General features: G+C 40.1%; 1 protein-coding gene and 2 long non-coding RNA genes across 3 annotated transcripts in view; all 3 read left to right on the forward strand.

Moving 5' to 3' along the window:
* Window positions 1-753: 753 nt before the first annotated feature.
* LOC143136716 (uncharacterized) lies at window positions 754-2,386 on the forward strand. The gene is made up of 4 exons (XR_012989416.1): window positions 754-1,093; window positions 1,699-1,768; window positions 1,859-2,013; window positions 2,295-2,386. It is a non-coding gene; the product is annotated as an uncharacterized LOC143136716 (long non-coding RNA).
* Window positions 2,387-3,941: 1,555 nt separating this feature from the next.
* Window positions 3,942-6,070, forward strand: LOC143136323 (uncharacterized). Its single transcript, XR_012989300.1, has 3 exons — window positions 3,942-4,436; window positions 5,097-5,209; window positions 5,813-6,070. It is a non-coding gene; the product is annotated as an uncharacterized LOC143136323 (long non-coding RNA).
* Window positions 6,071-25,118: 19,048 nt separating this feature from the next.
* LOC143136486 (N-acetylglucosamine-1-phosphotransferase subunits alpha/beta-like) overlaps window positions 25,119-27,596 on the forward strand; it is a 60,202-nt gene continuing 57,724 nt past the window's right edge. Inside the window, exons 1-4 of the mRNA XM_076297209.1 lie at window positions 25,119-25,274; window positions 25,638-25,723; window positions 26,087-26,203; window positions 27,262-27,312. Of these exons, the coding sequence (XP_076153324.1) occupies window positions 25,143-25,274; window positions 25,638-25,723; window positions 26,087-26,203; window positions 27,262-27,312 (386 nt within the window). The 5' untranslated portion in view covers window positions 25,119-25,142. The remainder of the gene's footprint in view (window positions 25,275-25,637; window positions 25,724-26,086; window positions 26,204-27,261; window positions 27,313-27,596) is intronic.

Genomic DNA, 27,596 nt, shown 5'->3' on the forward strand with positions numbered 1-27,596 from the left:
GCTTCCCCTCCAGCACTTCACCAATGAAGACATTCCTGAACATAGATCATAGCGTCTTACAACAGCAAAAAAAATATCATACTGTATGGCTATTTTCTGTTAGCCTTGTAAGACCATCCTAATCTTGCGAGCTCCATTTTACTTTACTCCCAGATTAGTCTGGCTATTTGCGATGGAGAAAATGTGGAGTGTTCGCCAAACGAAGGGCCAATCAGCGTTGGTTTTGAGGTAGGTTTAGATGTGATGAAACAAGAAGCCTAGCCTAGCTTGTGGTTGTATTTTCGACGACGCTCTGTTAGTATGTCATACACTTTGTTGATCTGGGGGTCGTTTCTAGAAAAGTTAGCAACGACGTTGCTCAACCACCATGGTACGACACAACTTGCGACCAAACAACGACACTGTTACACCTGTTTCCAGAAAGCATCGTACCTGTGTCGCAATTCGCTACCTCCGACGTTCGAACACCATAGTTCCAACAACGTTGTTGATGATGCAGCGATACATATCATTGGTGGAAACAGTGGCAACGTGTAATACCCCACCCCCTAGAAATGTTCTGTCACGGCCTATGTCGACATGTTTCTAATCTAAACCGAGTGATTAATGCTGGTATTGTCATTGCCATCAGCCAAAACCTAAATCTATTGCAAGCATATAAAACAGTTAACTTAAGCAGACCAATATGAGTCATTATTTGTGTTAAAGTGCCCATATTTTGACTATTTTTCAACAAGTTCAAATAGGTCTTTGAGTTCCATAAAACATGTTTCTGAAGTTGTTTGGTGGAAATAGCGTGTAGGAAACGATTGTTACCTACCTCTATTACCCTCTGTTTCAGCCCCTTCCAGAGTGTGCTGTTTTCTGCTGCTCATTACATATTCATGATCTGCAGCTAATTTGGCCACGCCCAAAGCTTCTAGAATCTTTGCCCACGCCCCACTGACTCTTACCACTACTACTACGTTAACTTTCACATGGACATGGCGGCAGTAGTTCAACCATACATGTTCGAACCAGAATCTGATCCTGAAGGAGGGGAGTCTCCTGCACTACCCTAGACTCAGAGAATTCAGCAAGACGCTTCTAAATGGTTAGTGAAACTTTCTATTTTTTTGAAACTTATAGTCAGTGTTTAGCCCGTGAAAGCTAAGTTAGGCTAGTCTAGCTATCGATAGCTAACGTTAGTGCCAGGTCAGGCACTATTATGAATTATTATTCATTATTTATTAAACTTAATGAATTTGTATTCACACAGTAGTAAACTATATTGTGCTTCTTGTTCACTAAACGTGAAGTTATGTCTTGTAAACACCCCGCTGCTTCAAGCTTCGCTCGGTTGGCAGATCCTGTAACCTGCTCTAACTTATAATATTTAATAACGTTAACGTTACAGTGTTTTCACTGTACTGAGTGTTCCTAAAGTACAGTAGTATTTTTCTGTCATACTTATGAGACTTGCATGTATGCGCTTGATATATTGGTGTATACTGATGTGTTCGCATTGTAAACTTGAGAAAGTCTAGCCTAGCACTACTTACCATTCACCTACTTACGTCAGGCTGAGAAAAAGTACTAGCTAGCTGGAGCACGCTCGTTCAAATGTAATCGTGGGTGCTATTATTGGGTAAAAAATACCAGGTTTATTATTTCTTTAGCTTTATTCATGCATGACTCCTTTTGTATTTGTTTGTTTAGGTGCACATGTGGAAATTGTGCAACAATGCTGTCAGAGCCTGAGAATTTATGCTGCCAGGAGGTACCACAGGTAACATGATCTTTCCTATACTTATGTCAGCAATGTATGATTGCAGACAAGATGCCACTGCAGATACTTACCTTATGTTATGCATAATAGGTTACAAGACGGCTGCAGCAGCTGGATGAAAGGCCTCCATGTATGATAGGCAAACATGTTCTAAACCTGGACGGTCTAAATGTGTTCTCACTGCAGAATGCATGCAACATTTACAGGGCTGACTACGGTCCTTTACAGTTATGGGGAATAGAGCAGTGAGTTATCTGTAATAACCTACTTACATTCACTGTTCATACAACATAATAAAGCAAATATAGTCTGCCAAAGCCTCTTTCAGATTTTTTTCTTGAACATAGCCAAGTATTTCCTTAGCAAACTGTATATTACACAAATTCACATGAAGCATTTTACACATGCAATAAACATTTATTTACCACTGTCATTGTACATAAAAATACAGTATTGAATGATTCACTGATTCCAAATTAGACATACATTATAAAACCTTTTGACTAGCAATGTTCATTTTTCTCAGTCGTTACAGGTATTAAGCCTACAGAAGTTTTGTGAGCTGGTGCTGGGGCTTCCTTGGTAGAAAGATACGGGTAGTGATCGCCTCATGTGTCGTGACGGGAGTTTCCTGACGCCCATGGAAGATATGTAGGCTTCAAACTCCCGCCCCTTGATTGAATCTTGAGACATAGCTGGCGATGACCTCCTCCTTGTCTGGATGCTCATATTGTGAAGACAGGTCCAGCGGGATGTTTATCTTCAGAATCTTGTCTCCATACGATGATGGGTCAACAAAGACTTTCTCCATGATCATGTCCATCAAATCATCAACATACCCTGTGCAATACACATACACACAAAAAAGTGAATCACTAGTATAATTTACTACATTATTCAACAACTGTTCATTTTGCACATGAGATTTTGTAGTTTCTCAGGTATTTAAATACGTTTGTTTGGTTTTATTTATTGTGTTGAAAGCACTGTTGCAGTAATTTGTCATGTACAATGTAAATGTTTGTTTTTGTGTAAAAAAAAAAAAACGTACGGAATGTAGCATCTGTCTTCACTGGTCTGGCTCTGCACTCTCCCTTCCTGGAGTTTGGAAAGCTCAATTTGTAAAGAGGATCCTCTGAAGATGTGGTGGCTTGTCCTCGATTAGCATTCTCATTATAATGCAGTGCAGCCAGTCTTGGACAGTAAAAAGAAAATCAGACATGAAGACAATTTCAAGGAATGGGCAAATATTATCAAAGAATAAACAGTTTCATTTACCTGCACAGCATTCCCAGATATGGATAGACCATGTTTTTGGGTGCGAACCGCAGAATGACACTATGGAACGCCTCCAAAGAGGACGTCTGATAGTGGGGACCGAGTTTGGCAATATCCTTCAGGACAGTCTTCTTGGTCAGCTCCTTTTTCTAGATTGTAGAATGCAGGAGTTCCTGCAAGACAAAAAAATATATATATAGTACATATCATATTTTTGGTAATGACCAAGAAGACAGTTGTGTGCCAACACTCTTTCTTTCAGGGGGCTCAGTCTGGCAACCAATATATTTTGTAGCTGGTCTTTCTTCTGTATGTAATGTTTATGATGTACTGGCCTATACAAAAAGAGAAATGACATCAACTTCATCTTACATGCCAACAGCTACATCAAAAAAAAGGATCACTAATAAATACTACACAAGAGAAGAAACTAATTACAAATAATGGTTGGCTTTGAGTGTAAATTGTCCAGTGATGTAGCAATTTCAACCATACACTCGTTCTACCCTGGACAACACTAACATATTCCAGTTCAGAAAACATTTCCAAACGCATTATTTTAGCAAATTCCCCGAAACCGCCGAGGATGTGTACTGCATGACCGATTTTGTCACAGGGTTTGAATGTCGAGACAATGCAGATTGCTAAACTAGCGGTTAGCGTTGCCTTGTACGGTGGCAAAACACTACCTACTTGGTTAGTTTAGCAAAACACTGCTTGGTTAGTTCGTGTAGAATTGCAAAATAAACACAGGTAAATACGTGCACAATTTGACATCTCCCTTATACATGAATTAGCTGCTAAAAAGATCAGAAACATGTTTGGATTAGGGGCGAGCTAGGCCTAGCTACTGTATCTTCTGATGTGGTGGGCAAAAATCTACTGTAGCCAAGCGGCAACATTCTAATTTGAACAATGAAGCCTACCCGGAAATGCGAAAAATTGCAATACATCGAAAATCCGCTAGGGGCAGGTCCCAAAAGGGAGCAAATGTCCATAGACCCCCATGTTAAAATGTCCGTTTTCATAGCATAAATTCATGCTTTTACAGGTTGGTCCCATGGACTTTTATTGTATTTGTTGGTAGTTCCCGAATGCCTGACAACTGTGAGGGGGGTGAATTTTTTTCTAACTCGTTAGTTTAGATCGCATTTAGATATTAAATGTATGAATAATTAAGGGCGTGGTCAACTTGATTGACGGCTGGTGTCGAGGCAGCAGACGATGTCACTAGCTGAGTGAAGGAAACTCCGAAATTATGTCTTGGCTGTGATCCTACACACCACATCCTTTCTGAAAATGTTTATTCAAATATCTGACATAAAATGGGTTGCTATTAACTGAAGCCTACTAACCGACACTTTAAGAAGACTTCGCTCCAGTTTTTGAGGTAGCAGCTAAGTTACATTCCACTACTATTTCACGTAGATGTTAGCATTATAGCATCCATGTTAGTGGGCACTGTAGCAGCTATAGGCTACGTTAGCGTCAAATCATTTCAAATAAGTTTATGTCGAAAATGATGACCGAATGGCTGAAGCACACACATAAATTTAGTTAACTTGAATAAAGTTAACGTTAGTGAAAACCGATTGTGCTCCCGTTGTGAGTTAGCTTAACGTTTGCCATAGCTGCTACTAGCCAGGTGTTTAGTCAATAATCAGACAGCTGTAACGTTAAGCACGTTAACGTTAGTTCACAAACATACTGGGGTAACAAAGCATGTGTTCTCGTCAAAAAACCTTTTGTAAATACTCTGTGTGAATGCTTAGTCCGTTGTCAATTTATATAGTCTTTGGGTTGTCATATTTAAGATAGAAAAGCGTTCGTTCAGATGATAACTTCAGCCGAAGCATTAGCTAGCTAGTGGAGGTAAAATTGTGAACCACTATGAACCATTGACTATAAGTTGAACATGGAGCTGATAACGAGCGATAACGTTAGCTAGTCACCATAACTGTTGTTAGTTATAACTGACGTCTGAAACTCTTATTGATGCCGTTTATTTGTTAAACACAAATTTGAAACAACACTTCTTGTCTATGCAAAGTTTCCCTGTAGGTGATCCTGACAGGCTGGGTGCTGGAGAGGGCTCTGGACTCCTAACTTCACTTCTCGTCTGTGCAGTCGACTCAGAAGCATCACTTCAGAACTGATTCCGTGGTACTTTGACATTTTTCATACATTTAAATGGAGCAACCTACTGGATTCAATTGGCCTAGCTGTCTATTCCAGACATGGTTAGCATACTGAACAAACATGAATGCATTTCAGACATTTAGAGTGGCCTTTTATTGTGAGCAGTCCGGGGCACATCTGTGCAATAATTATCATGACCTCTTTTGATAAGTCACACATGGAAAGTAGCCTTTAAATCAGCAGGTTTTGGTTGGATACAGATTGGATAATTAAAGAATATGGCATCAGTGACTGGCTATTGTTTGACTGGACCTTGGCCTAACTGTTAATAACTACCTCAATGGGGTGCAGACATGAGCTTACACTGTTCCACTGAAAACATTAAAATACAAGAAATGGTTGTTCTACAGAACTTTGAATACACCAAATTTGGTTTTGCTTATTGCCTGCATAAACAGGACATGTGCAAATAGTTGAATACGCCTGTCCTGTCCCCATTCAGCTAAGTGTTCTGTGAGTTTGTTCATTATACATATTGGGAGTATTTTTTAGCTTAATTTGTGACCACTTGTTCATAGTTTGCAGTAAGTTCAAGGATGTGACATATACCAATATTTCTGTTTTCAGATCTGGAACATTTTGAAATCCTACCAGATGGGGCACAAGTCATTGAGCAGTGGCAGCTTCTGACTTCAAAGACTTTGTTCACCAGCAGACCCCTTGATTACCTTTATTTACAGCATTTGCATCTGTCAGTCTTTAAAGTGATCTAATATGTATTGACTATGTACTAGCTTAGTACATATTAGTTTTTGTTATTTTAGTTTCACAAATTCAGTGGTTACCTGTAATGCTCAAGATATACAAGTAAAAAAAACACCTTTACTTCTGCATCTGGGTCTTCAATTCAACCTACTGACTGAAGCTGACAGATTTGTATAAATGTTTTTGAGAGCACAGGCAAATTGGTTTGATAGATAGATAGATACTTTATTGATCTCCAAGGGGAAATTCAAGGTCTCAGTAGCATACAGACATCACACACAACATGCACTTACAGCAGAAATGGTAAATATAAGTATAAACATATAACAAAACTCCACTGTACAATAGACAGCTGAAGATAAGAAAAACTAACAAAACTAAATACTGGCATTAGTTTTAATGTAATTCACAGTTCAGAAAAGTTCCATAAACATTTCCAAGTTCAGTGCCATCAACAGTAAGTTTGCTTTCTGATTCTGATATTTAAAGAACAAAATTAGTGTTTGGCATAAGTAAAGGGTAGGTGTAACATTCCAACATAACCATCAATAGACATAAAGTGAAATGTACTGTATAGTCTTAATGGGTTCAATATCACCACACCCCAGCCAAACCACTTCACCTGGACCTCTAGTCCCAGGTTAAGAGCCCATGGACCTCCTTGCCGCCTCCTCCCCATGGTGAACTGCCAAAACAGAAAGGTAAACATTTTATTAGTCATAACTACTTACAAGATAATACAATAATGCAAACCAACACCACTTGTTGTAATCAACAAAATTACAGTTGTTGTACAATGCTGTAGTACTATTGTGCGATTTGAAATGGGTCTTCAGTGACAAAGTACACTAATATTGGCATTGTTATGCCAAACACCGGACACTAACTGGATTTAACGTTTTGATAATAGCCTGACAAGGGGAAATAAGGCAAGCTAACCGAACATGAACGCTGGATCGTGAAATGGCCACCGATGAGAAATTTCAATGTCATCTTAGACCAAACTACCACTGACAACTTTAGAGCAATATAGCGATTTCAAAACGTGATATTAAGAGTTAATCACACCATACGTTGACAGAATACAGCGAGCTGGCTGATGTTATCGTAAATTAATTAACGTTACAATGATGGCTGCCACTGAGAATATGAGATGGATAACGTTAATTACAAAACAATAAAGGCAAAGATACATTTTTGTCAGTATGAGTTGCTAAACCTGTAAACTGCTAAGTTACTCTACGTGAGTTGGTAAACCTGTAACGCTAGATTACTCTACGTTAGTTGACCGTAACTTCAGCAAGGGAGGGATAGCTAACGTTAGTTTATTTTATCTAGAAGCTAGAATCTGCAAACTCAACTCTTCATTCTCAACTTTTCAACCGTTCACCCGAATATAACCTTTCAGCATACAACATTAAAAAGTGTCTGAACATGGCATTAAGAAACATACATGAACTTCACGTTAGCAGATCAAACTTACCAGCAATGTTACAGCAACGTCTGTGCCAGTCCATCTTGTAGGCTAACGTTAGCTGAGGTTGCTCGGCTGACGACGAGGCGGGTTCACCGGCTTGCTCAGTCTCATACAAAGCCCCGCCCTTTTACCCATATATGGATTGGCTAGGAGGTAGGCGGGGTTAGGATTTCCCAACGTTTTCCAAGATGGCGCCGCCCATACCCCCCATAGATATATACACTAGATGTCGCCTTCTGCTTCTCAGCATGCGTCAACACCGCCGCCATCATGGTACAGGGATCTGAAGCGCTAAACTAGTTCTCCTGTATTGTCAGCGTTTACCTATTTAGCGACGTTTGGCCATCCCCAGCGATAGAAAACCTTTTTAGCGATTAGCGACAAATTTGGGAACTTCTCACAATGATGGCAGATCGGCTTCTTTGTTGTTGAAACGTAAGAAAATCACCTCTTTCATGGCTTTGTCATTTATGAATTCAGCTACATCTCGTTTGCCCATGGCACTGACCCATGCATATAAAAGTAACGACTGGCGTAGCCTATGTAGTAGCAGAGGTAAATGTTCTACAGATATACAGCAACTTCTGGTGAGATTACAACTTACATGAGTAAACGAGACGAGGGGTATGTGGCCTCAACCAGAGCCTGTCTACGAAGAGCCTGTTTACTTTCATTGTATCGAACCTGGTTGCAGTTTACTCATTGTTCCTCTAGGGGCCGCCGCTAGCTAGTGCAGAATGAATGGGAGTCTATGGGGCTAGACGGGTAAAATGTATCTTTATTATCGTCTTAAGCTTAGTTTTCTCTAGACTCAACCATAAATACATGCCTGTCAGTTGGAACAACCCAAAAAACTAGATAATTGCTTGAGATTTTGACGATTTATGGTGATTTTATTTTCGCTAGATCTTTGCCCAGATTGACGCTAATGCATTATAGAGGAGTGGATCACTGAAGCAAGATGGCGTCTCGATTGACGCATTCGTTCCAATGAACAGCAGTAGTCAAGGCGACATCTAGTGTATATATCTATGCATACCCCCCATAAACGGCTTCATAACCGTTCTTCAGAAAATCTATGGGTGACGTCACAGACGCTTTGTCCATATTTTTTACAGTCTATGACTGTAGCTTGACGACCAAACTTGTAATCTCGCCCACACACACACTTGTTTTAAACTGACTTTTTGTTGCACAACCAATTACAGCATAGAAATCTTTTACAAATGCACAACTTTCGAAAGTTTCGCTGGACAATGGCTTTGCAGGAGAAACCAAGCAGACTTGTAAACTAACTAATGTTAGAAGCTAGCGCTAGCGGTTAGCCGCCTCGGTGTCAATGGCAAAACACTGCTACAACACACACGAGTTTACCCTAATTTACAAATGAAATTGTATAGAACTACTTACATGTTCCTCATCTGCAGGTATTTCGCGCCGTCGTTTAAGATGAGTTTCCCGGCTAATCCTGCCTTGTACTGACCGTAGTTTGAGAAATAGTCAGTCTCGAAATGATTGTTGCCAGTTTCTTGCCAACTGTAGCAGGGATATTGCCATCAAAAATGAACTCAATCCATGCCGCTCTTCTGTCCTCTTCGGCTGGGACACGATGTAGTGTTTTGTGCTCTTTTGTACAGCCAACAACAGAGCATTTCGTATGGGACTTCGACACGGTGTCTAATCCGAACCAGTGCTTCCAAATCGGTAACAAAATGGCTGCTATCCGAGAAGTTTACTGCTGAACCTGGTGGGTGGAGACACTGTACGTATGCTCTGAGGGGGTGGGAATATTCAAATATTTCGGCTTGTGACGTAGAAAACCCGTGGCGATTTTGAACAGCTCACCCAGAGGCTGAAGGTGGGATCAATTCTGAAACCTGTATCTCACTCAAAACAGCATGGATGGTTTTTCTTACAAGTTTGTATGCATGTGGAAGCACCAGAGACACACAATAACACCCCAAATCCCAGAAAAAGTGATTTTTGCATAATATGGGCACTTTAAATATCTATGTGTTGGAAAAAATATATAGCCTGGACAAATATCTGGGTATCCCATAGGTTATCAACTGTCTCGTGGCTTAACGGCAGCGCGTTGGTGCACTGCGCGCTCGGCCGGAGTTCGTATCCTATCTCTTCTTTTCATCTCTGAGTAAGAGTAGGCCTACGAGACACAACAATAGGTTTTGACCATACATATTTATGTATATAGTTACTCTACATCGAGAGACCATAGGTACAAGACATCAGTCAAAAACAATTTAATCTATGTGTCACACAGTTCACCTGCAGGTAGCGAGAAGCAAGAGGACAATCATAAGAAAATCGAACCTACAACGTTGGGATAACAAGTCTTCTGCTCTAGCCACTACACCATTTATCGCTGCTGTTGTAAGAGTCTATGAAGATTATAATACTAAAAGCAAGGCAATACTCGAATTAACATAAATAGCAAGAATGAGCCAAGTAGGGGAGTCAGTGTCTTAATCAAAATTAAGCTACAGGATAGATCAATCATTGAGTCACGAGATAAACATCCACTTCGCAATTTTTGTTTAGGCGGTTGTGATTTTTGGTTAGGCGCTCTGGACACCAACAGGAACTACCAAGGAACGACACAAGTGCGACTGCCTAGGGGCAGTAGTTCAAACGACCAAACTTTGCGTCCTTGTTTGCGATTGAGAGTTCGAACTACCCTTTCTCAGGGATTAAAGTGAAAAAAAATCGTTTGACTGAACTTTTTTCAGGCCATAAGTCATACGTTGTTCATATCTACCTATAGAGATAGCACCCCTTTTGCGGTCGCGACCTATTGGTTTTTAATGTACAAAAAGATGCAAACAGCAAAGTAAAGGGAGTATTCGCCTTATTCACACAGCGGCCATTGTTTAAACCAAAACGAGGCTACAGGGTACACTTACTATATAATGAATGCCACCTACAGGTGAATGCATAGAACATAACAATCCTATGGTTTGTGTACCCTGTAGCCTCGTTTTAGCCGCCAATGGCCGCCATGTGAATAAGGCGAATTGAGAGTGTAATTGATTGAGATTGAGTTTTCCTGATGAACAAAAATATATTTTAGTACCATCCCTGACCATTGCTGATTAGCCATTGCTGTTCTTTTCTACTGCAGCAATATTGTAGAAAGGCTTTAACACACTCTTATTTAATTACTTCAGGCCAAAAGTGTTTAAAGGGGAGATTTTTTTCTTGTTAATATGCAATTCAACACCAAGTAAAATCTATAAAATCAAGTTTGCAAGACTTCCCATTTCCTCATCAAAGTAACAAATCAGAACATTCTAGATATTGTTCATATTTCCATTTGTTGCCTCATCCGCATTTAATGAAAACATGGTAATTTTGAGTTTTACAGACAACTCAGTTTTCCAATGAGCAGCAATACTGTGTGTGCTCATGCAGGAGGTCTGCGCATTTGTAACGACAATCTGGAGACAGCGCTTTTGTCTTCAGCAACAGATTGTATAAGGTTGACAAGAGGTTGCGATATGGTTAAGGACAGGTCGTGTTGCGCTATGAAAGAACATGCATAGCCTACTTTCTAAACGTAAAAACGGTCAGCCATAGATAAACGTAGCCTACCTCTGTCGTGGTGGCTAGTTGCACCAGGTAGGGAAGATGTCCTGAAGTGCACGAACGTTAACCTTATGGCGGTCTTCTGATTGGTGGCGTGCTAAAACGTTTTCCTATTGCATCCATAAACAATTTTCTTGCAGCGAACCGCGCAAAAGCAAACTCCTGGCACTTTAATTTCTTTACACCATGGCTTGTTAGTTCTCCCCCGTTTTCATCAGCTGCCCATCTGCATTTATTTTTTAACTTTTGACACCTGCCTTCCTTTAGCAACAACGCATCCATGACAGCTATGGCCTTGCCAAATAGACGCACACAAATCATGACGCTAATATGCGAGGTTCTGGTAGGCCCACTGGTTATGGTTTTGTGCTATAAATTAATAATATTTTATAGCAAAGTTTTAAGTTGACTATTTTAATTGTATGGTTATTTTTTGTCAACATACACTCACAACCTATTGTCGTTAAAAGTGAGGCCTAAGCAAAATAGGCTACAAGGCTGTCTGTGCGTCACAAACACGACTGACCCCCTTACTCGACACGCTCAGTCAAAACCTTCCGTCGCAAATTGTGAAAAACATTGTTGTATGTCATAACAGACGGGATAATAAATTGCATAGGCTACGGTTTATATTGCGTCGCTTTACACATAATGTTAGTTGCATTGATTCAAAACTGTAACAATAATAGTAGCCTACATCGGGTGGCATAGCAGGCTATCTGTTCAAGTCATAGGTGACACCCAAAATGAATGACCTCCCCTGACAAGAGTTCGCGATAGTAAGTGTCTACATTGATGCACGGAAAGAACAAAGCCTCCGAATTCGCACATAGAGCTCACAATATCATATCCAAAAAAGTTAAACGGATTGGCCAACCTCATCAGCTGTCTCGATTGTGTCACTATAATCCAACTTTTAGACCGTTATAGTCCTCCATACGTGTTCTTTTTTTTAAGCAAACGCCCGAGACAAGTGTGTAGCTACAACATACAAAGCGAAACTCATGGCTGACGTAGGCCGTATAGGACGTATCTTCTTGAGCGGTCACGGATTGAGACACAGAAAGTTCTCAAGAACACTATTAGGTCTTTAAACATTTACCTAATATTTGTAGTTGCCTTAAAAAAGGAAAAGCAAAGGTGACAGTCCCCCCCCCCCCCCCTATTTTTTTTTCTCATCGGATCTGCATCGATCTCAAATATGACATTTCTAAAATCAAATTGACGGAAATCCGTCCTATGACGGAGAACTTTAATCCTTGCTTTCTAGAAACACCAAATCCAAGAACGATGGAGCGTACTACCGAGGTTGCGACGCAAGTTAGCAAACGACGCTTTCTAGAAACGACCCCCTGATTGGTTGATTTGGCCCGTCTATCACCAACATAGGTGGTGATAGACACATGGTTTATCCAATCAGCTAACCAGTATTTTCACCCCGTCCCAAAAGTTCTTCAACGGAATGTTCCCAGATGGATATGCCGAGCAATTGCGAAGCAAGGAGTCAGGCTAATTTTCTATAGGCTACCCCTTTATTTTAAAATATGTTTAGAAACATCTTACTACAGTTGACCTACTGGAATTGTTCTGGTTGGCTTGATTTATCTTAAAATCTTTCACAGTGTGTGAGTTTTACTTTAACAAACAAAAAAATACATTTCATGAGAGGGTCAAATCATTTTTGGTGCCACTGTGTATATGTCGGTGATTGGGTTTGATACATTTTAGGTTAGTGAAAAACTAAAAGTTTTCTTTGATTACCTTTGGAACGCCTTGGTCACTGACCGACTGGAAGAGGCAGCACTGGCAGCATGTGGGCGCTGGAAAGCGAAGCGGACAGATGGGGCAGGAGGGTCTGGGGCAGGAGGGTCTATGGCTCCACTCCTGTCTCCATGCACTTCATAGTGCCCCCGATCTTGGAGGTCCAAGCAGAAGAAGGACCCTTGTTCTTCTGGAAAAATCGCTACATTGGCATCATCCGTGAGATACACGCTCTCTTTTTGGACCTGTGTGTTTGAGGGAGAGATAAAGGTCACACACACACACACACTGACACACCCTAATTGGTAAGGTATAAACAAGCTAAAAAATAAGCAATTTTATATTCACTTCCCTGACGCACATCAATGCCATTTTTAAATAACTGAAAAATGACGCTTAACTTCTCAGCCGTCATGTCCTCTGGTCTTAGAGTGACCCTCTTGCTGCCATTAAACAGGACAAACGCCGACATCTGCATAAAGACATAAATTAGACCACACTGTAGTTTACAAACATTTTAGCAGTTCGGCTCAAAACTTTTGCCTGCACATTCGCTCTTAATTGAGCGCTCCTGTGATGAGTGTGCCCCAGTAACCGCATCCATCTCATATAGCGCACCTTAATTTGAGCGTAGAAATTCGTAGCTTAACCTGTGACTGATTCAAATAACTAACCAAAGACAGCAACAAATAACTGCACTTTTGATATATATCACAAATGTGGGCTACTAGCTACTCTGAATGTGCCTGAGACATTGAGCTAGCTATCTATCCATTTCACCTAGCGCAAGGTTCTGATACTGCTTCATTCGAGCCTTTTTTTTGAGACTAGATGCCAACTAAATGTTTGGCGTTAGAACGCGCCTGAGGACCAGCCAGCTATCCATCTCACAGTCTCACACCAACTTTTACTTAACTTCACTAGCACTTCACTTTGCTACACTCCATCATCGCCAGTGTTGGCGTCATTTGTAGGCTACTTTTATATCTTCCAGCGCCTCTCCCAGCGCGCTTGAGGACCAAAGAGATATTCATTTCACCTTCAAGCGAACTGCCGTTATTCATGAAAGTTTTTTTTTCTTTCTAAATCTCTACACATCAAGTTTTATTTAAACACACTTATTTTTATCACTCCATCATCGCCAGTTTGGTGTAAACTGTAGCTTCTATCACTTCATATTTCCTCAGTGCCTCTTTCAGCGCGCCTGAAGAGCGTAACTAGTTAGCATCAACCAAGCGAACGAAAGGCCGTAGTATAGCAAGTTTATGAAGAAAAATATTGTTCACATCAACTTAACTACACTTTTTAACTACATTGTTTTTATCACTCCATCATCGCCACAGTTCGGTGTCAACTGAAGGCTAACGTAAACTAGTCTAGCTACTATCACTTGTATTTTCTCACCATGCAAGGACCAGCGAGCTATCCATCTCACCAAAAAGCGAATCACATAGCTAGCTAGCAGGTTTTTGAAAGCTTATGAAGAAAAACACTCTTCACATCAACTTAATAACTAGACTGACAAACAATAGAAGCTAGACTTATTTACAGCCACAACAGCCCATACGAGCTTATTGTTGATAAATGGTCCGGACGTCCCTCACGTAGCTAAATGAATCGGTCAAATTAGAATCATACAAACTCAACTACTGTCATTTATCTGTTTAATTTCCATTTTGCTCTAATAAATATTGAATGTCACTTACCTTTAGGCTTGGGTATCGAATATCGAGTATTGGTTGGAACCGGGACTATCTTTGCGATTTTCCCGGAATCGTTCAAAAGTTTAAATTTCGATTCCTACTTTCGATTCCCAGTCTGCCGACAGGAAGAAGAAACGTCTGAACACCAACGAAGAAGCGCATAGTTAATAGAATTAAAATTCATGGAGAAGGTCAGACTATTTCATTCAGAAAGCAGGGTTCCCGAGGATCCTTAAAAAGTCTTAAATAGGCTACAACTGAATTTTCGAAAGAGAGGTATTAAATGTGCGTATGGGACCGCCAGCGAGTGCAAGAGAGCGAGTGATGTCTCCATCCAGTTTCGTGTATTTAAAACGCAATTGTATACGTGATAGGCTATTAGGCTACGGGAGGAAGTGTAGTGGTTGCAGAGTGAAGATGTTTTTCACGGGTTTGGTTAAAGGTGTGAAAACGGTAATAATACAGTAGGCCTATGTACAAAATAATATGCCTGGCGTTTTCGTGGTGTAGCTGAGGCCTGAGAGATAGACAGGGTAGCCTACGTGGAATGAGGGAGCCTACGGTAGAATGAGCGGGAGAAAGAGTTGGTAAGCCAGTTAGCGATAGGTTGGCCATATGTTCGAATTTAGGCCGGACATATGGATTTTAAAAGCCCTGTCCGGCGTCCGGCGCAGCCTCAAGCCGGACGTTTATTTGTTCTCCTTTTTGGAGTTGCGCTTGGCATCTAAAGTCTTTGCTCGGACGCAGCATCGTTTCACAAACTATGGACGCGAAGACTGCTGGTGAAATTATGTGCAGTGCTTCGCAATCAGGAGGAAATACTGTATACCGGTATGTTAAGTTGATCTGTTTGCATCTTTCCAGCGTGTGTTGCTGGCCTAGCCTAGGGAAGAAAATATCTGTCTTAAGTTATAATAGCCTACCTGTAATATCTGCCAGCAGCTTTCTTGCCAGCGTTTCCCAGTAGGCTAGGCCTACTTAGCAAAAGTTGTGAAATATAACCGCATATGCTTTGAATGTCGGCGACTGCTACATAAAAATACGTGCGTTCATAACGTGCGTGCTTGAGATGAAACCAGCAGTTTTCAGCAGGATCATGCGAAGAGGACCTGTCTCTTAATTAATTTAAAACAAGTCAATGGTTTTACAATGTTTCAGTCAAGCTTTGGTTGGTTTAGATACAACTGGTATGCAAAATGTAAAGTAGTGGATTAACTTTAATTTGCTGTGCTGCATATGGACAATAGATGCACATAGTAAATTATATAAAGTAGGCTTATTAAAATATGTAAATAGCTTAGTTAACTTTGAAAAAAATATTTAAGGGAATCCAGTCCAGTGCACATGTCTTTGGCAAGTAGCCCTAGGCTACTACAGACACAGGTGAAGAACAGCCTCAGCAGTAAGCAAAACCAAATATGTACAGTACAGCCAGCTTCAAAAGCAAGCAGTCCAGACCCTAAAATTGGGCATTTATAGCTGTGAAGGTAATTCACACACAATTATTTTCTTTCGCCAAAATATTTTTGGTAACTTCTGTAGACATCCAAAATGGGGTGGGGGTTAAAATTAGTAGGAAAAAAAAACTATTGCATTAAACAGTCTTATATATCTTTTTGCCGTGGTATAGTCTTAATTTTCATTTAGATGTCTTGAAAAGGTCTTTAAAAGTCTTTAAATTTGCACTTGGAAAATGTGCAGATACCCTGAGAAAGACCGTTGGTTAGCTAGCTCATTTAAAATATCCTAAACTTTTTTTGACCCTGCCTTTAAAAAAAATCGGAATCGAGAATCGTTAGGAACCGGAATCGAAATAAGAAATCGGAATTGGAATCGGAATCGTTCAAATTGAAACGATACCCAACCCTACTTACCTTGTCAAATAGAGGAGTAGGGTGAAGTAGAGTGGGAAATGCTGGCCTCCTCTTCAGTAGTTTACCTCAGAATGACTTGACAGCTCAAATGACAGTTATCCGAATTGTTGACAACATTCTAATCTAGGACCCAATCAAGAACGAGATTGGCTTGTTTCTGGGGAGAAAATAACTGTAGCGAGCAACACATCATCAGGAGATTTGCACAACCTGCCCACCAGTCACAGACATTTCAGGCGTCTTTCTTATTTGTATCTAGGTGAAAAAATTAAGTCTTAAGAACGCTGGATAGCTAGATGACCTAGCGCTAGCTACATTAGCAGCAAACTGTATAGCTTCCAAGCCAGTTGGCTAGCTACTAGCTGCTAACATAATCGACTCACATGAAAAACAGTCGTAGGGGAGCAAATCTTTCACTCCTTTATTCATAATAAACAAACAACTTATAGTTCAACAAGCCTTTCAAGAGTTGTCTCAGCATAAGCATAATTCTCCTCGGACCTGAAAAAACTGTGTTGTGTATTATCCTTGTCCAATCAGGGGCAGCGTGGTGCGCGTCATTGAGTGTACAGTAGATGACGTTTGACATTCTTTCCATTCATAAAATAAAACGAAAAAAGAATGGGCAGATACCGTAATCCAAAATTTAGAATTTTCATTTAGGTGGAGAATCGAAAAATGAAAAAACGACCCGTTATCCGTTTTTTCCATTTTGGTTTTTAAAACGGGAAACGAAAAAACAAGTGGTTTCTCGTTTTTTTCTCTTTGGTTTCACTACTAAAAACGAATTAACGGAAAGTACACGGATTAGTGGATCTTCTGGCCAATCGATTTCCGTTTCGGAAATGAAAATTAGAAAGTTAACAAAACAAAAAACGAGGGATTATTTGATTTCCGTTTTAAAATACAAAATCGAAAAACGAGAATTAAGTCGTTCTCCGTTTTCCTAATCAGTTTCAAAACATCAAAATACAAATATCAAAATTAGTCTTAAATTTCGACGGTCATTAGAGGGGATGCATCCCCTCTATTGAAATCCGAAAACTTCTTATTATTACAGTGCATGAAAATGCACTGTACTGTTCTTCCTAGGCAACTTCTTATTATTCCGCTTACCACTTTTTCCGTACGCAATTTCTCTTGAACAGTTTAACTTAGAAACGTCATTCAAACTTTGTAACGTAGGTCTTCAAACAGATCGGGTTGGTATGACTTTTCAACTTTGAAACTTTTATACTTTTTAAACTATTAAAGAAAAACTTTTAAAAAATCCCCATAGACTTAACATTGCCGATTATGACATCATAATACGGCCATTAAGCAATTAGAATCCTATGGCAGGTGTTCAGGCCACCTGCAGCCTCAGGCTTTAAGCATACAATCTGGGTCAATTAAGACTACACATCCTATTCAACTGTTTCCTCTGCCCAAAACTGTTTCAAAATAAAAGTCCTCACTACAATAATCCACTGTTAAACAATGTAACCCATTAAACTACTGAACTTTTTACATTCAACTTTTAAACGGTCTACTTTTAAACTATCATTAAACTATCTATCTATTAACCCTTTAGGCACCAGATTTTTTTTTCAAAACGTTCGATTTTGACATCTTAATTTCAAAAGGCTATATCTTAAAAGTGATAAGAGATAGAGACTTTCTGTAAATTAGAGAAATATTAAGGATGACCCAAAGTTTATGTAGGGATTAAATTTCCCCATCTAATTTGCATATTATGACGTCATATGACGTGGCGGCCATCTTGGATTATAGAATTTTCATGAAAAGACATGTTTGAATGATAAAATTCAGCACTTCTTTCCCCCCCAAATGTCCCTCACCTTCTGTGTGCTATATTGCACAATACTGAATGCTCAGGTAAATAGTAAGTAGTAAACAAACTGTGTAAATCATTACTAATAAATGGCAGTAACAAACCGAATGAATGTAGCTGTAGGTTGGCCTTTTGCTGTAGAGATTTTCCATTTACTACATACAGTAGGCACTCTGAAGCCATGTATGGGGTACATATATATTATTCATATGACAAGTAGACAAGACCTGTTTAGTTCAAAAGCTCACTCGCCACGGCAAGGCACAGATCAGGAGTGAGATGACGAGACAAGACGAGAGACAATGTTAGTATTTTTTTTTCTTTTTGTTGTTTTTGTTGATGTTTTTTTGGTTGTTTTTTTTAGCTGACAAAGACACATACATCACAAGGACATGAACTCACAAAAAAGAACACATAGTGTACACTACTATGGTCAGGGAAATAGATAGTAAACCAACAGTCTAAATCATTACTAATAAATGGCAGACAAAAAAAAGAATTTATGTAGCAGGCCTTTTGTTGTAGAGATAATGACTCCCTATCCATCCAGGTGACATTTCTTGTAGTGTTTCAGGGTGTGGTACCTCTCATTGCAAGGCACAACACAAAGACCCACCCCACACTGCCTACACATGTATTTTGTCTGACGGCGGCCTTTAGGGCGGGTCCGATCAGAACAAACGACACAATCTGGGTAACCATCAGCCTGGCACATAAAGTGGCGCTCAGTGAGTCTCTGTGGCATGTCTCCCAGTGAGGATGACTTTCGGCCTTTGTTGCTCTCTTTCCTGGAGAAGCCTTCCAGTAAAGCAGTGATGACATCCTGACTTTCAGGGGCTTGTGAGGAGCAGCAGTGCAGCGGCAGTAAATTATGTGGGCATTCACCATGCTTACACTGAGAATGCCATTGAAAATTCTATTGTACCATTTCCTTGATCTATGGGGAAAGAGGTAGGTCTTCATTCTCTGGTCTGCTGTATTGACACCCCCCATGAATGAATTGTAATCATCAACACAAACAGGCCTATTTATCTCCCTATAGCCACTATCAGTGTGTTTGGTCCTGATGCGCTTTCTGACACATGTGTTGGAATGCAGTGTAGAGAGCATTGTGAGGCGCTTTGTATCATGCCACGCACAAGCTAGCATTTTCCCCTTCCTCATGAAGACTGGGTCATCTCCCTTGTTCAATGGCAGCTGTTCACGGGTGAGGCCCTTTGGCATCCCCTTCCTGTTACTGCTGACAGTCCCACACAAACCCGAATCATTGTTTGCCAGCTCATCTGCTATGGCTGGCGAGGTGTAATAGCTGTCCATGTACACCTCATGCCCTTTCCCTGTGTACGGGGCCATCAGATCACGGACAACAAGGTGTGTGGCACCGAAATCAGCATTAGGCCTATTTTGTCCAGTGTACATGGACCACTGTAGCACATAGCCTGACTTTGCTTCACTCAGAACAAATACTTTGTAACCATATTTGTCTGGTTTGTTTGGGTTATACATTTTTAGGTTTGATTTCCCTTTAAATGCAATGGTCATTTCATTCAGTGACAGCTGCTTAGATGGGCCATACACTGCTGAAAACCGGGGGATGACCAAATTAATTATTGGGCGGATTTTGAATAGCCTGTCATAGCCTGGCTGACCCCTGTCAACATACTCCTCATTATTAGTGAAATGAAGGAAAGACAAAATCATCTCAAATCTATTCCTGGACATCACCTTCCCAAATCCAGGTGTTGCTGTTGGCCAATATTCAGCCCAATAATCCTCCAACTCTGACTTTTCTACCAGACCCATACTCAAATGCAGGGAAAAGAAGGCTTTCATTTCACTGACAGTTACGTCAGACCATTGATGAAATCTGGAGTGTGGCTGGAGTTGATGGGAGGCTAAAAACTGATGGGCATAGCGATTTGTCTCAATGACAAGTAAATTCCAGAACTCATCAGAGAGAAAGAGTGATAAAAAATCTAGGGGCGAATTGGCATTGGAGAGTTCTCTTTCCCCCAGATAACCAATTGGCTGATCGATCAAAGGGCGTTATCCAACTTTGGTACTGCTCCTCATTGGCCAAGTACTCAAAGCCATCATTTTGCACTAAACTATGCATGGCTCCTCTGCCCCGTGTCACACCGCCTCTGCTCCTGCTGCGACCAGCACGGCCTGATCTGCCTCGCGCGCGCGCCGAGTGGAGAGAAGTTGCACAGCTCGAACTAGGCCTACTGTCATTCTCATTGCGACCCCCCCTGCCTCCACGTTGCCCCCTAACTGTCCTATGAACACTTCGACCTCGTCTAACATCCCCAGTGGCATTGGACAAATGCTCCAACAACACGTTACTGTCGCCGCGATTGCGGAGAGGCACACGGTCAGAAGACAAAGAAGCTAGCTGGCTAGCGCTGTAAAAAGACTGGAGCCCCACATAACTTCCAGCCTCGTTTCCCACACCACTAACACGCCTGCTAACTTCCCGATGAACACTACAACCCCGTGAAACATTGTTCCCAGCACTGACATTGGGCAAAGGACCATTTACATTGGGCAAAGGATTCATTTGTGCTTGGTGTAGGTCTAAACTTTGTCCAGCTGCACCATTGCAAGGCAGGGACGCATCTGAAGCGTGGTGAGTAAACGAATCACCGTCATTTTCTAAAGGCAGATATTCTCCTTCAGAATCAGGGTCAGCGAATAGAAAACCCAACACTTTGCGGGTAAACTTTTCTGATGCCATTACACGATAATGTAATGCAAATACTCTGACGTTGACAATACCGCTCTGATAAAAATGGCACACACGCACACTAGCTCCGGTATTTCTCGCACTGATTCAATGAGCTCTAGCGGGAAGATTTTGTATAGAAGCGTGACGTTTTTTCGACTCGGTGATGACGTATGACATGTCTGCCATCTAGTGGAGTGGAGATTGAACGAATTATGACACCCTATTTGACAAAATCGGCCGTTTTATTCAGTACCGCATCTTGTCGAGTTAACTCGACGGTGGCGCCTAGAGGGTTAAACTAGCTGTCTATCAACAACTTTTAAACTATCTACATTCAACTTTTAAACTTTTAAACTATATACATTCACTAGCTGTCTATCAACAACTTTTAACTTGTCATCAACTATGTCAACACTTTTCATCAACTATGACTCCTACCCACTGTAGCTAGTTAGCATGGTTAACAAAGTTAGCATGTTAGCATTGTTAGCATTTTTAACAAAACTGTTAAAAATGATTAGCTAGGTTAGCTAAGTCACATGGTTAGCATAGTTAGCATGCTAGCATGTTAACATGCTAGTTAGCATGTTTAGCAAAACTGCTAAAAATGATTAGCTAGGTTAGCTAAGTAACATGGTTAGCATAGTTAGCATGTTAGCATGATAGTTAGCATAATTAGCATAACTGCTAATAATGATTAGCTAAGTTAGCTAAGTAACATGGTTAACATAGTTAGCATGCTAACATTGCTAGCATAGTTAGCATGTTTAGCAAAACTGCTAGAAAATGTTAGTTAAGTTAGCTAAGTACCATGGTTAGCATGTTAGCATTGCTAGCACTGCTATAAAACATTAGCTAAGTAGCATGGTTAGAAGAATTAAAAATCTTAGCATAACTGCTAGCAAACATTAGAGCCGTTCCAACTTTCAGTTATCGTCAAATATCTACCTATACACAGCCATTAAACTATTTGAATATCAACATTCATTCAACTTCCAGTCTGTCAACAACTTTTAAACTATTTACCTTCAACTTTTAAACGGTCTACTTTTAAACTATCATTAAACTATCTATTAAACTAGCTGTCTATCAACAACTTTTAAACTATCTACTGTCTATCAACAACTTTTAAACTATCTACATTCAGCTTTTAAACAGTCTACTTTTAAACTATCAACTTTTATTAAGCTATGCAACCACCATGTCTATCCTAGCATCACCGTAGTAACCATCTCTGTATTATCTGTTTTAACTATACATGATATTTTACATCACAACTTTAGCATTTTCATGCACTGGTAATTCCTTGGAATTGCATTTCTAGTTATTATTATTATTTTTCTTTTTACCTTTTTGTGCGCGCTATTCAGCCCAAACCGCTTAACGTACAAATTTGGTTCAAACACCGTTCCGTAGATCTTCCAGGGCTTTACCGTCCTATCCGTTTCTCATTTTTGAGAAGTTTATACTTTTTGAGATTTTTGTAATTAAAAGTGTATTTTTCCCCCATAGACTTGAATGGGGGCTGTGATGTCATAATAGAGCCAGCTGCGCTCGTTAAGTAGTTCTCAGAGCAGTTCCCAGGCTAATCAGAACACTGGCACAGGTGTCACCTGTGAGGAATTCAACTGTCTCAGCCTCTAAGCATACAATCTAGCTATACCTGAACTACACATCCTGTTAAAGTGTTTCCTGTGTGTCAAAATAAAAGTCCCAGCCATATCTCATGCATTCAGCATTATATCTCCAGAACGGCTTGACGTACATGCTTCAAATTTGGTACGAGTGTTTTTATGGACTCATAGGTGAAGTGAGTTGATGTTGGAGGTTGAAGGTCAAATGTCAAGGTCAAAAACACCTTGAGTGTGATATCTCAAGAATGCCATGTCACACAAGATTCAAATTTGGTTACTCCAAAAGCACATTTGCAGGTATCACAATTACCCTACCAACCAGCTAGCAGCAAGCTCAACAGCCCCACCAACACCCTAACCAGCAGATTGCATCCCCTCGTGTAATTCCTCGGAATTGCATTTCTAGTTATTCAATGAATAATCTGAGTAGCCTAGGCTACCCAGAAGCTCGCATCATAGTCTTAGGCTAACTTGGTAAAAATAGGCTATATGGCGGTCTTGGAAAGTGTTGCGAGGGATATAGAAGAGATGGTTAAAAAGGACATGTCTTATGCAGAAATCCCAAACACTTTAACAAATAACTTTGGTTCACAAAGAGGTTTCTCTGAGAGGAGCATCCTACGATTTTGCACCCAGCATAATTGCATCCACTAACTCGGGACCACCTGGGAACTAAGGTGGCAAAAGCAGTTTGCGAGGTAGCCTATGCCCTAGGGGATGCCAGGCCTACTGCGGTCACGTAGCCTATATTGTATGCAATCATTTTACTCATTTTACTTTGATGTATTTATTAGGTTGGTCCAACATACAGTACCTCAGAATTATTGGCACCTCTGCTAAAGTTGATGCCAGTAGAAAAATGAGGAAATATCCAACTTATAGCCTAAGGACACCTGGTTTGATGCTCAGATTCGATGCTCAGATTTGATGCTCAGATGCTTGATTTGATGGTAATTTTGATACCATAGATTTAATAGAGACCCAGTCAGACCAATAGTATGAAAAATCAGGAACAGAGTTTATTTACAATGATGCGCATCAAGGGAGAGACAGCATGACTTCACCTAAAGATCCATCAGCTGCTCTAACTAGACAAGGAAATAGTTAGGGTTTAAGTATCCTTCCAGGCTGACGGGAGATGGTGTTGGTCATCCCATCTCACGTGGACTACACTGAATCAGACCCTGATTAGTGGCAACCTGGCAATCCGGAGCAGATAGCTACTGACGCAGCCATGCAGAACAGTGAAACACTGCAAAGTCATAATATTCCTTATCTCTAAACACAGTCACACACAGATATACACAGGGACAGTACAGATATCATACAGTCATTACATAGAATCATGATTTACAAGCATAACTTCACCCCACACACAGCTATTGTATGGAACAACAGGTACATTTTATAAGGAGTGGATGGAGAAAGGGGTTTGGGCTATTGCCCACTTTATGGATAGAGAAGGAAATGTTTTATCTCACTCTGAGTTTAAATCTAAATTCAATTTGGAATGTTCCTTTAAGTTATACTCTGTAGTCATCAAAGCCATTCCTTTAGCAGTAAAAACATGTTCAAGGGTATCTTACAGTATTCGTCAGTAATTCCTGTTTATTCTCATCTAACAATTAACAATTATAATTTTATGGATATGAAATGTGACAACAAAGTACTTAGATATGCAATAACGAATGAATGTTTTCCTATTCCTGTTAAAAGAAGCATATTATCATCTGAATTTTCAGTGATTCAAACAAAAAAATTAGAAGTAGATATTTATCCTTTCCCCTATTACCAAAAATGAAAGAAGTGCACTTCAAGACGATTAATGAGATCTATCCTTGTAACAATTTTTTAAAATTAAGATTCAAGTTAAATGATTTTGAAGAAGTATGTCATTTTTGTCAAAAATAAGTTGAAACACAGGAACACTTGTTTTATATGTGTATGATAGTTAACACATTTTGGATTACTTTGTATAACTGGGTTTGTACAAAATATGTTTTACCAAATATTCAATATAACTCTGTTAGATTTGGTATCTTCTGGGAGGAGAAAAACTCTGAATTTTTATTTAATAATCTTATTATTTTTGCAAAAGTTTTATGTACGTAAATGCAGGTATTCAAAAACCCTCCCTAACTTTGTATCCTTCAAAAATGATATTGCTTTATTTTTTGAGTCCTTAAAGAAAGTTAAAAGCAAGAATGCATACAGATTGTGTAACCTTCTTTTGGTCTTGTTATCCCCTTAATGTGTTTGACTGTGTATATGTCAAAGATGAAATAAAGGATTGGAAAAAAAAAAAAAAAAACTTGTCTGCTGAACGAATCACATTGCGACTTTTCGCATACTAATTAGTCTGGAGTCTTTCTACCAATCATTGTCATTTGGGGTTCTGTCCCATGGTTAAGGACTGCTTTATGCCTCAATGCATCTGACAGTTTCGAATCATTTAGGGTCTATTTCCTGTCCTGCGGTATTTCTATGTAATTATCTTTTTGTTTGTTCCATTTTTATTCACGGACCTTCTGTGCATGTGAGTGTGTAGCTGAAAAGATATGGGCAGGAGCGGTAAGCCATGGCAATCACCAATCCAGTTCTCAAACTCCTGCAGCGACACACTTATACATGTCTGTCCCATCGCTATGGACTCTACCTCTGTTTCGGAGGAATAGTTCTTATGATCGTATCCGCCTTTCAGTTCGGAGAGGTGAGTAAACTAACATTAGGCTACCATTAACTGTAGTAGTTGCAATTGCAGCACATACCATATCTTCGACACAGCCACTATCATTGCCTTGCTACACTTCACGTGTTATGTCTGTGCATAATATCAGCGGTGTAGTTGTTGCCACAGCCCACAGCACAGACTCTAGCCTACTTCACATTTACCAGTTGCCAATAGCCATAGGCCTACGTCAACATGTGCTAACTATTTGCAATTATTGTTAAAGACAGGAGCCCTCCGTCTTATGATTTGATTTCAGATGTCTTGTCATCTGCACGGTAAAATTAGATGAGAGTAATTTGAACCGCAAGTACTGAAGTAGCCTCTATTCTCTGTCTTCTACAGGTGGTTGTGGAGTGGAGCAGAGACCAGAACCATGTACTCTTTGACTCTTATAGGGATAATGTGGCAGGGAGATTTTTCCAAACCAGGTCAGCATCTACACCTGTAATAACCTTTGCTGTTTATTGGCTTGTCAAAGTTCTCTTACCTCTCCTCTGATTCCCCCCCCCCCCAAACACACACACACACACACTATACATGTGTCACAGTGATGTGAAAATAGAAATGTGTAACCTACTTTTGATATTTACATCAATTAAGTTAGTAGACTTCAAACCCACACACCTGTTGCTAGTTGCTCTGTCAGTTGAAGAAGAAGAAGATAGATACATTTGTAAAGGTATACATATCTTTGGTGTGTGGTGTGTACAGTACACCCTCAGTCAAACCCTCAGAAACAAACAAACAAACAATAAATGTGATTGGGAAGTTACGGTGTGTTGACGTTGCAGGCTGTGTCTACCCATGCCCATCGACGTGGTGTACACCTGGGTGAACGGCACCGATGCCGACCTGATGAGGAACCTGAAGGCTGTCGGGGAGCGACTGGAGGAGCAGAAGGCACTGAGGTACGGGGGGGCACAGGGGACACACAGAGCTGGCTACTGGTCATTTGTTTTTGCCTTCTTTCAATTCATTTTAATTCAATCAAATTCAAGTGAGTCAGCATGACAAAAATTGGCTTTTCTAAAAGAGAGTAGTTAAGGGCCGTTCACACAAAGAACGATAACTATAACGTGAGAGAAAATGGAATTGAACATTATGTCCAATACTTTAATATGTTGGTTTAATGTGCAGCATTGGGCCCAATATTCAGTATGTGGTTTAATGTTCTGCATTTCTCACTAGTGGGTCACTTTGACACTAAAAGTATGATTCTACGTCTGCATCATGACCCTGTGTGATATCTCTACTGTTCTTTTAAACATGATAATGTAAGGCGCCAGAGTGGATATCACTTGTTGTTGTCTATTATGCGTCAACAGTCATTTTCGTCATTGATTAAGGTAGACTGAATGTCTCCTGGTTTTGCCACAGTCACTTCTACGTGACTGGATCTCATATTTCACTTTGGTATATAATATTTTTACCAACAAACGATAACATATGAAGAGTTCAGATGCAAAACCCTCTAAATCCATCTGACCACTTTTCTTTTAAATGAGCATTTAAATAAAGTCTCCTATAGGTTTTTGCCTATAAATCGATATTTTAGACCAGGAAGAGAGTGGTATTTAGTGGGTTTAGAAGTTAAATTATTTGATTAGCGTATACTATGTGTGGAGAGCATCCCCTCACCATCTTTACGGACACAAGGATTACACATTTCTTCCTCTTTCATTTTAGTCTGATTATCAAGTCTCTCTTCTCATGTCTTTATCATTGCTGAACCTTATGATAGCTGTGATGCCTTTACCACCATACTTTATTTCATGACGCAACGCAAAGGAGTGCTCATTTGTAGTAGATTATAAATAATAAAGGTAAAAATGTAATACTGTTGTCTTTTTTCACAATTAAAAACACTGTGACTTTATTATCTTGCATTTCTAAGATGAGACAAGATTAATCATTTATTTAAGCATAGTCACAGATGTGATTGGATTGATTGATTGTGTCTTTGCAGAGAACGTCTGGGGAAGAATGCCAGTGAACCCACAGAAGTTCCAAAGGAAGGGTGAGTCAGAGTCTCTCAGTCAGGAGTCACTCCGATCTCTCTCTCACACACACACATACCACACATACATGTCGTCATGGCGACTCGTGAGGACTGTCGTACTGAGTTTGAGGAACAGACGCTTTGAAAGTGAAGCAAACATGAAAATATATCAAGTCAAAGTCAAGTCACTTTATTCGAATAGCACGTTTACAACAACAAGTGTTGACCCAACATTGAGTCGGAAGAGTTGTCAAAACAGGATTCATACATTTGAGGTGCAAGAAGCAGTGATCAAAAGGCAG

This window comes from Alosa pseudoharengus, unplaced genomic scaffold, assembly GCF_046254945.1.
Source record: "Alosa pseudoharengus isolate Yale_2024_CS ecotype anadromous, Long Island Sound unplaced genomic scaffold, YU_APseudo_1.1 YU_APseudo_1.1_scf_20, whole genome shotgun sequence".
Classification (NCBI taxonomy): domain Eukaryota; kingdom Metazoa; phylum Chordata; class Actinopteri; order Clupeiformes; family Clupeidae; genus Alosa; species Alosa pseudoharengus.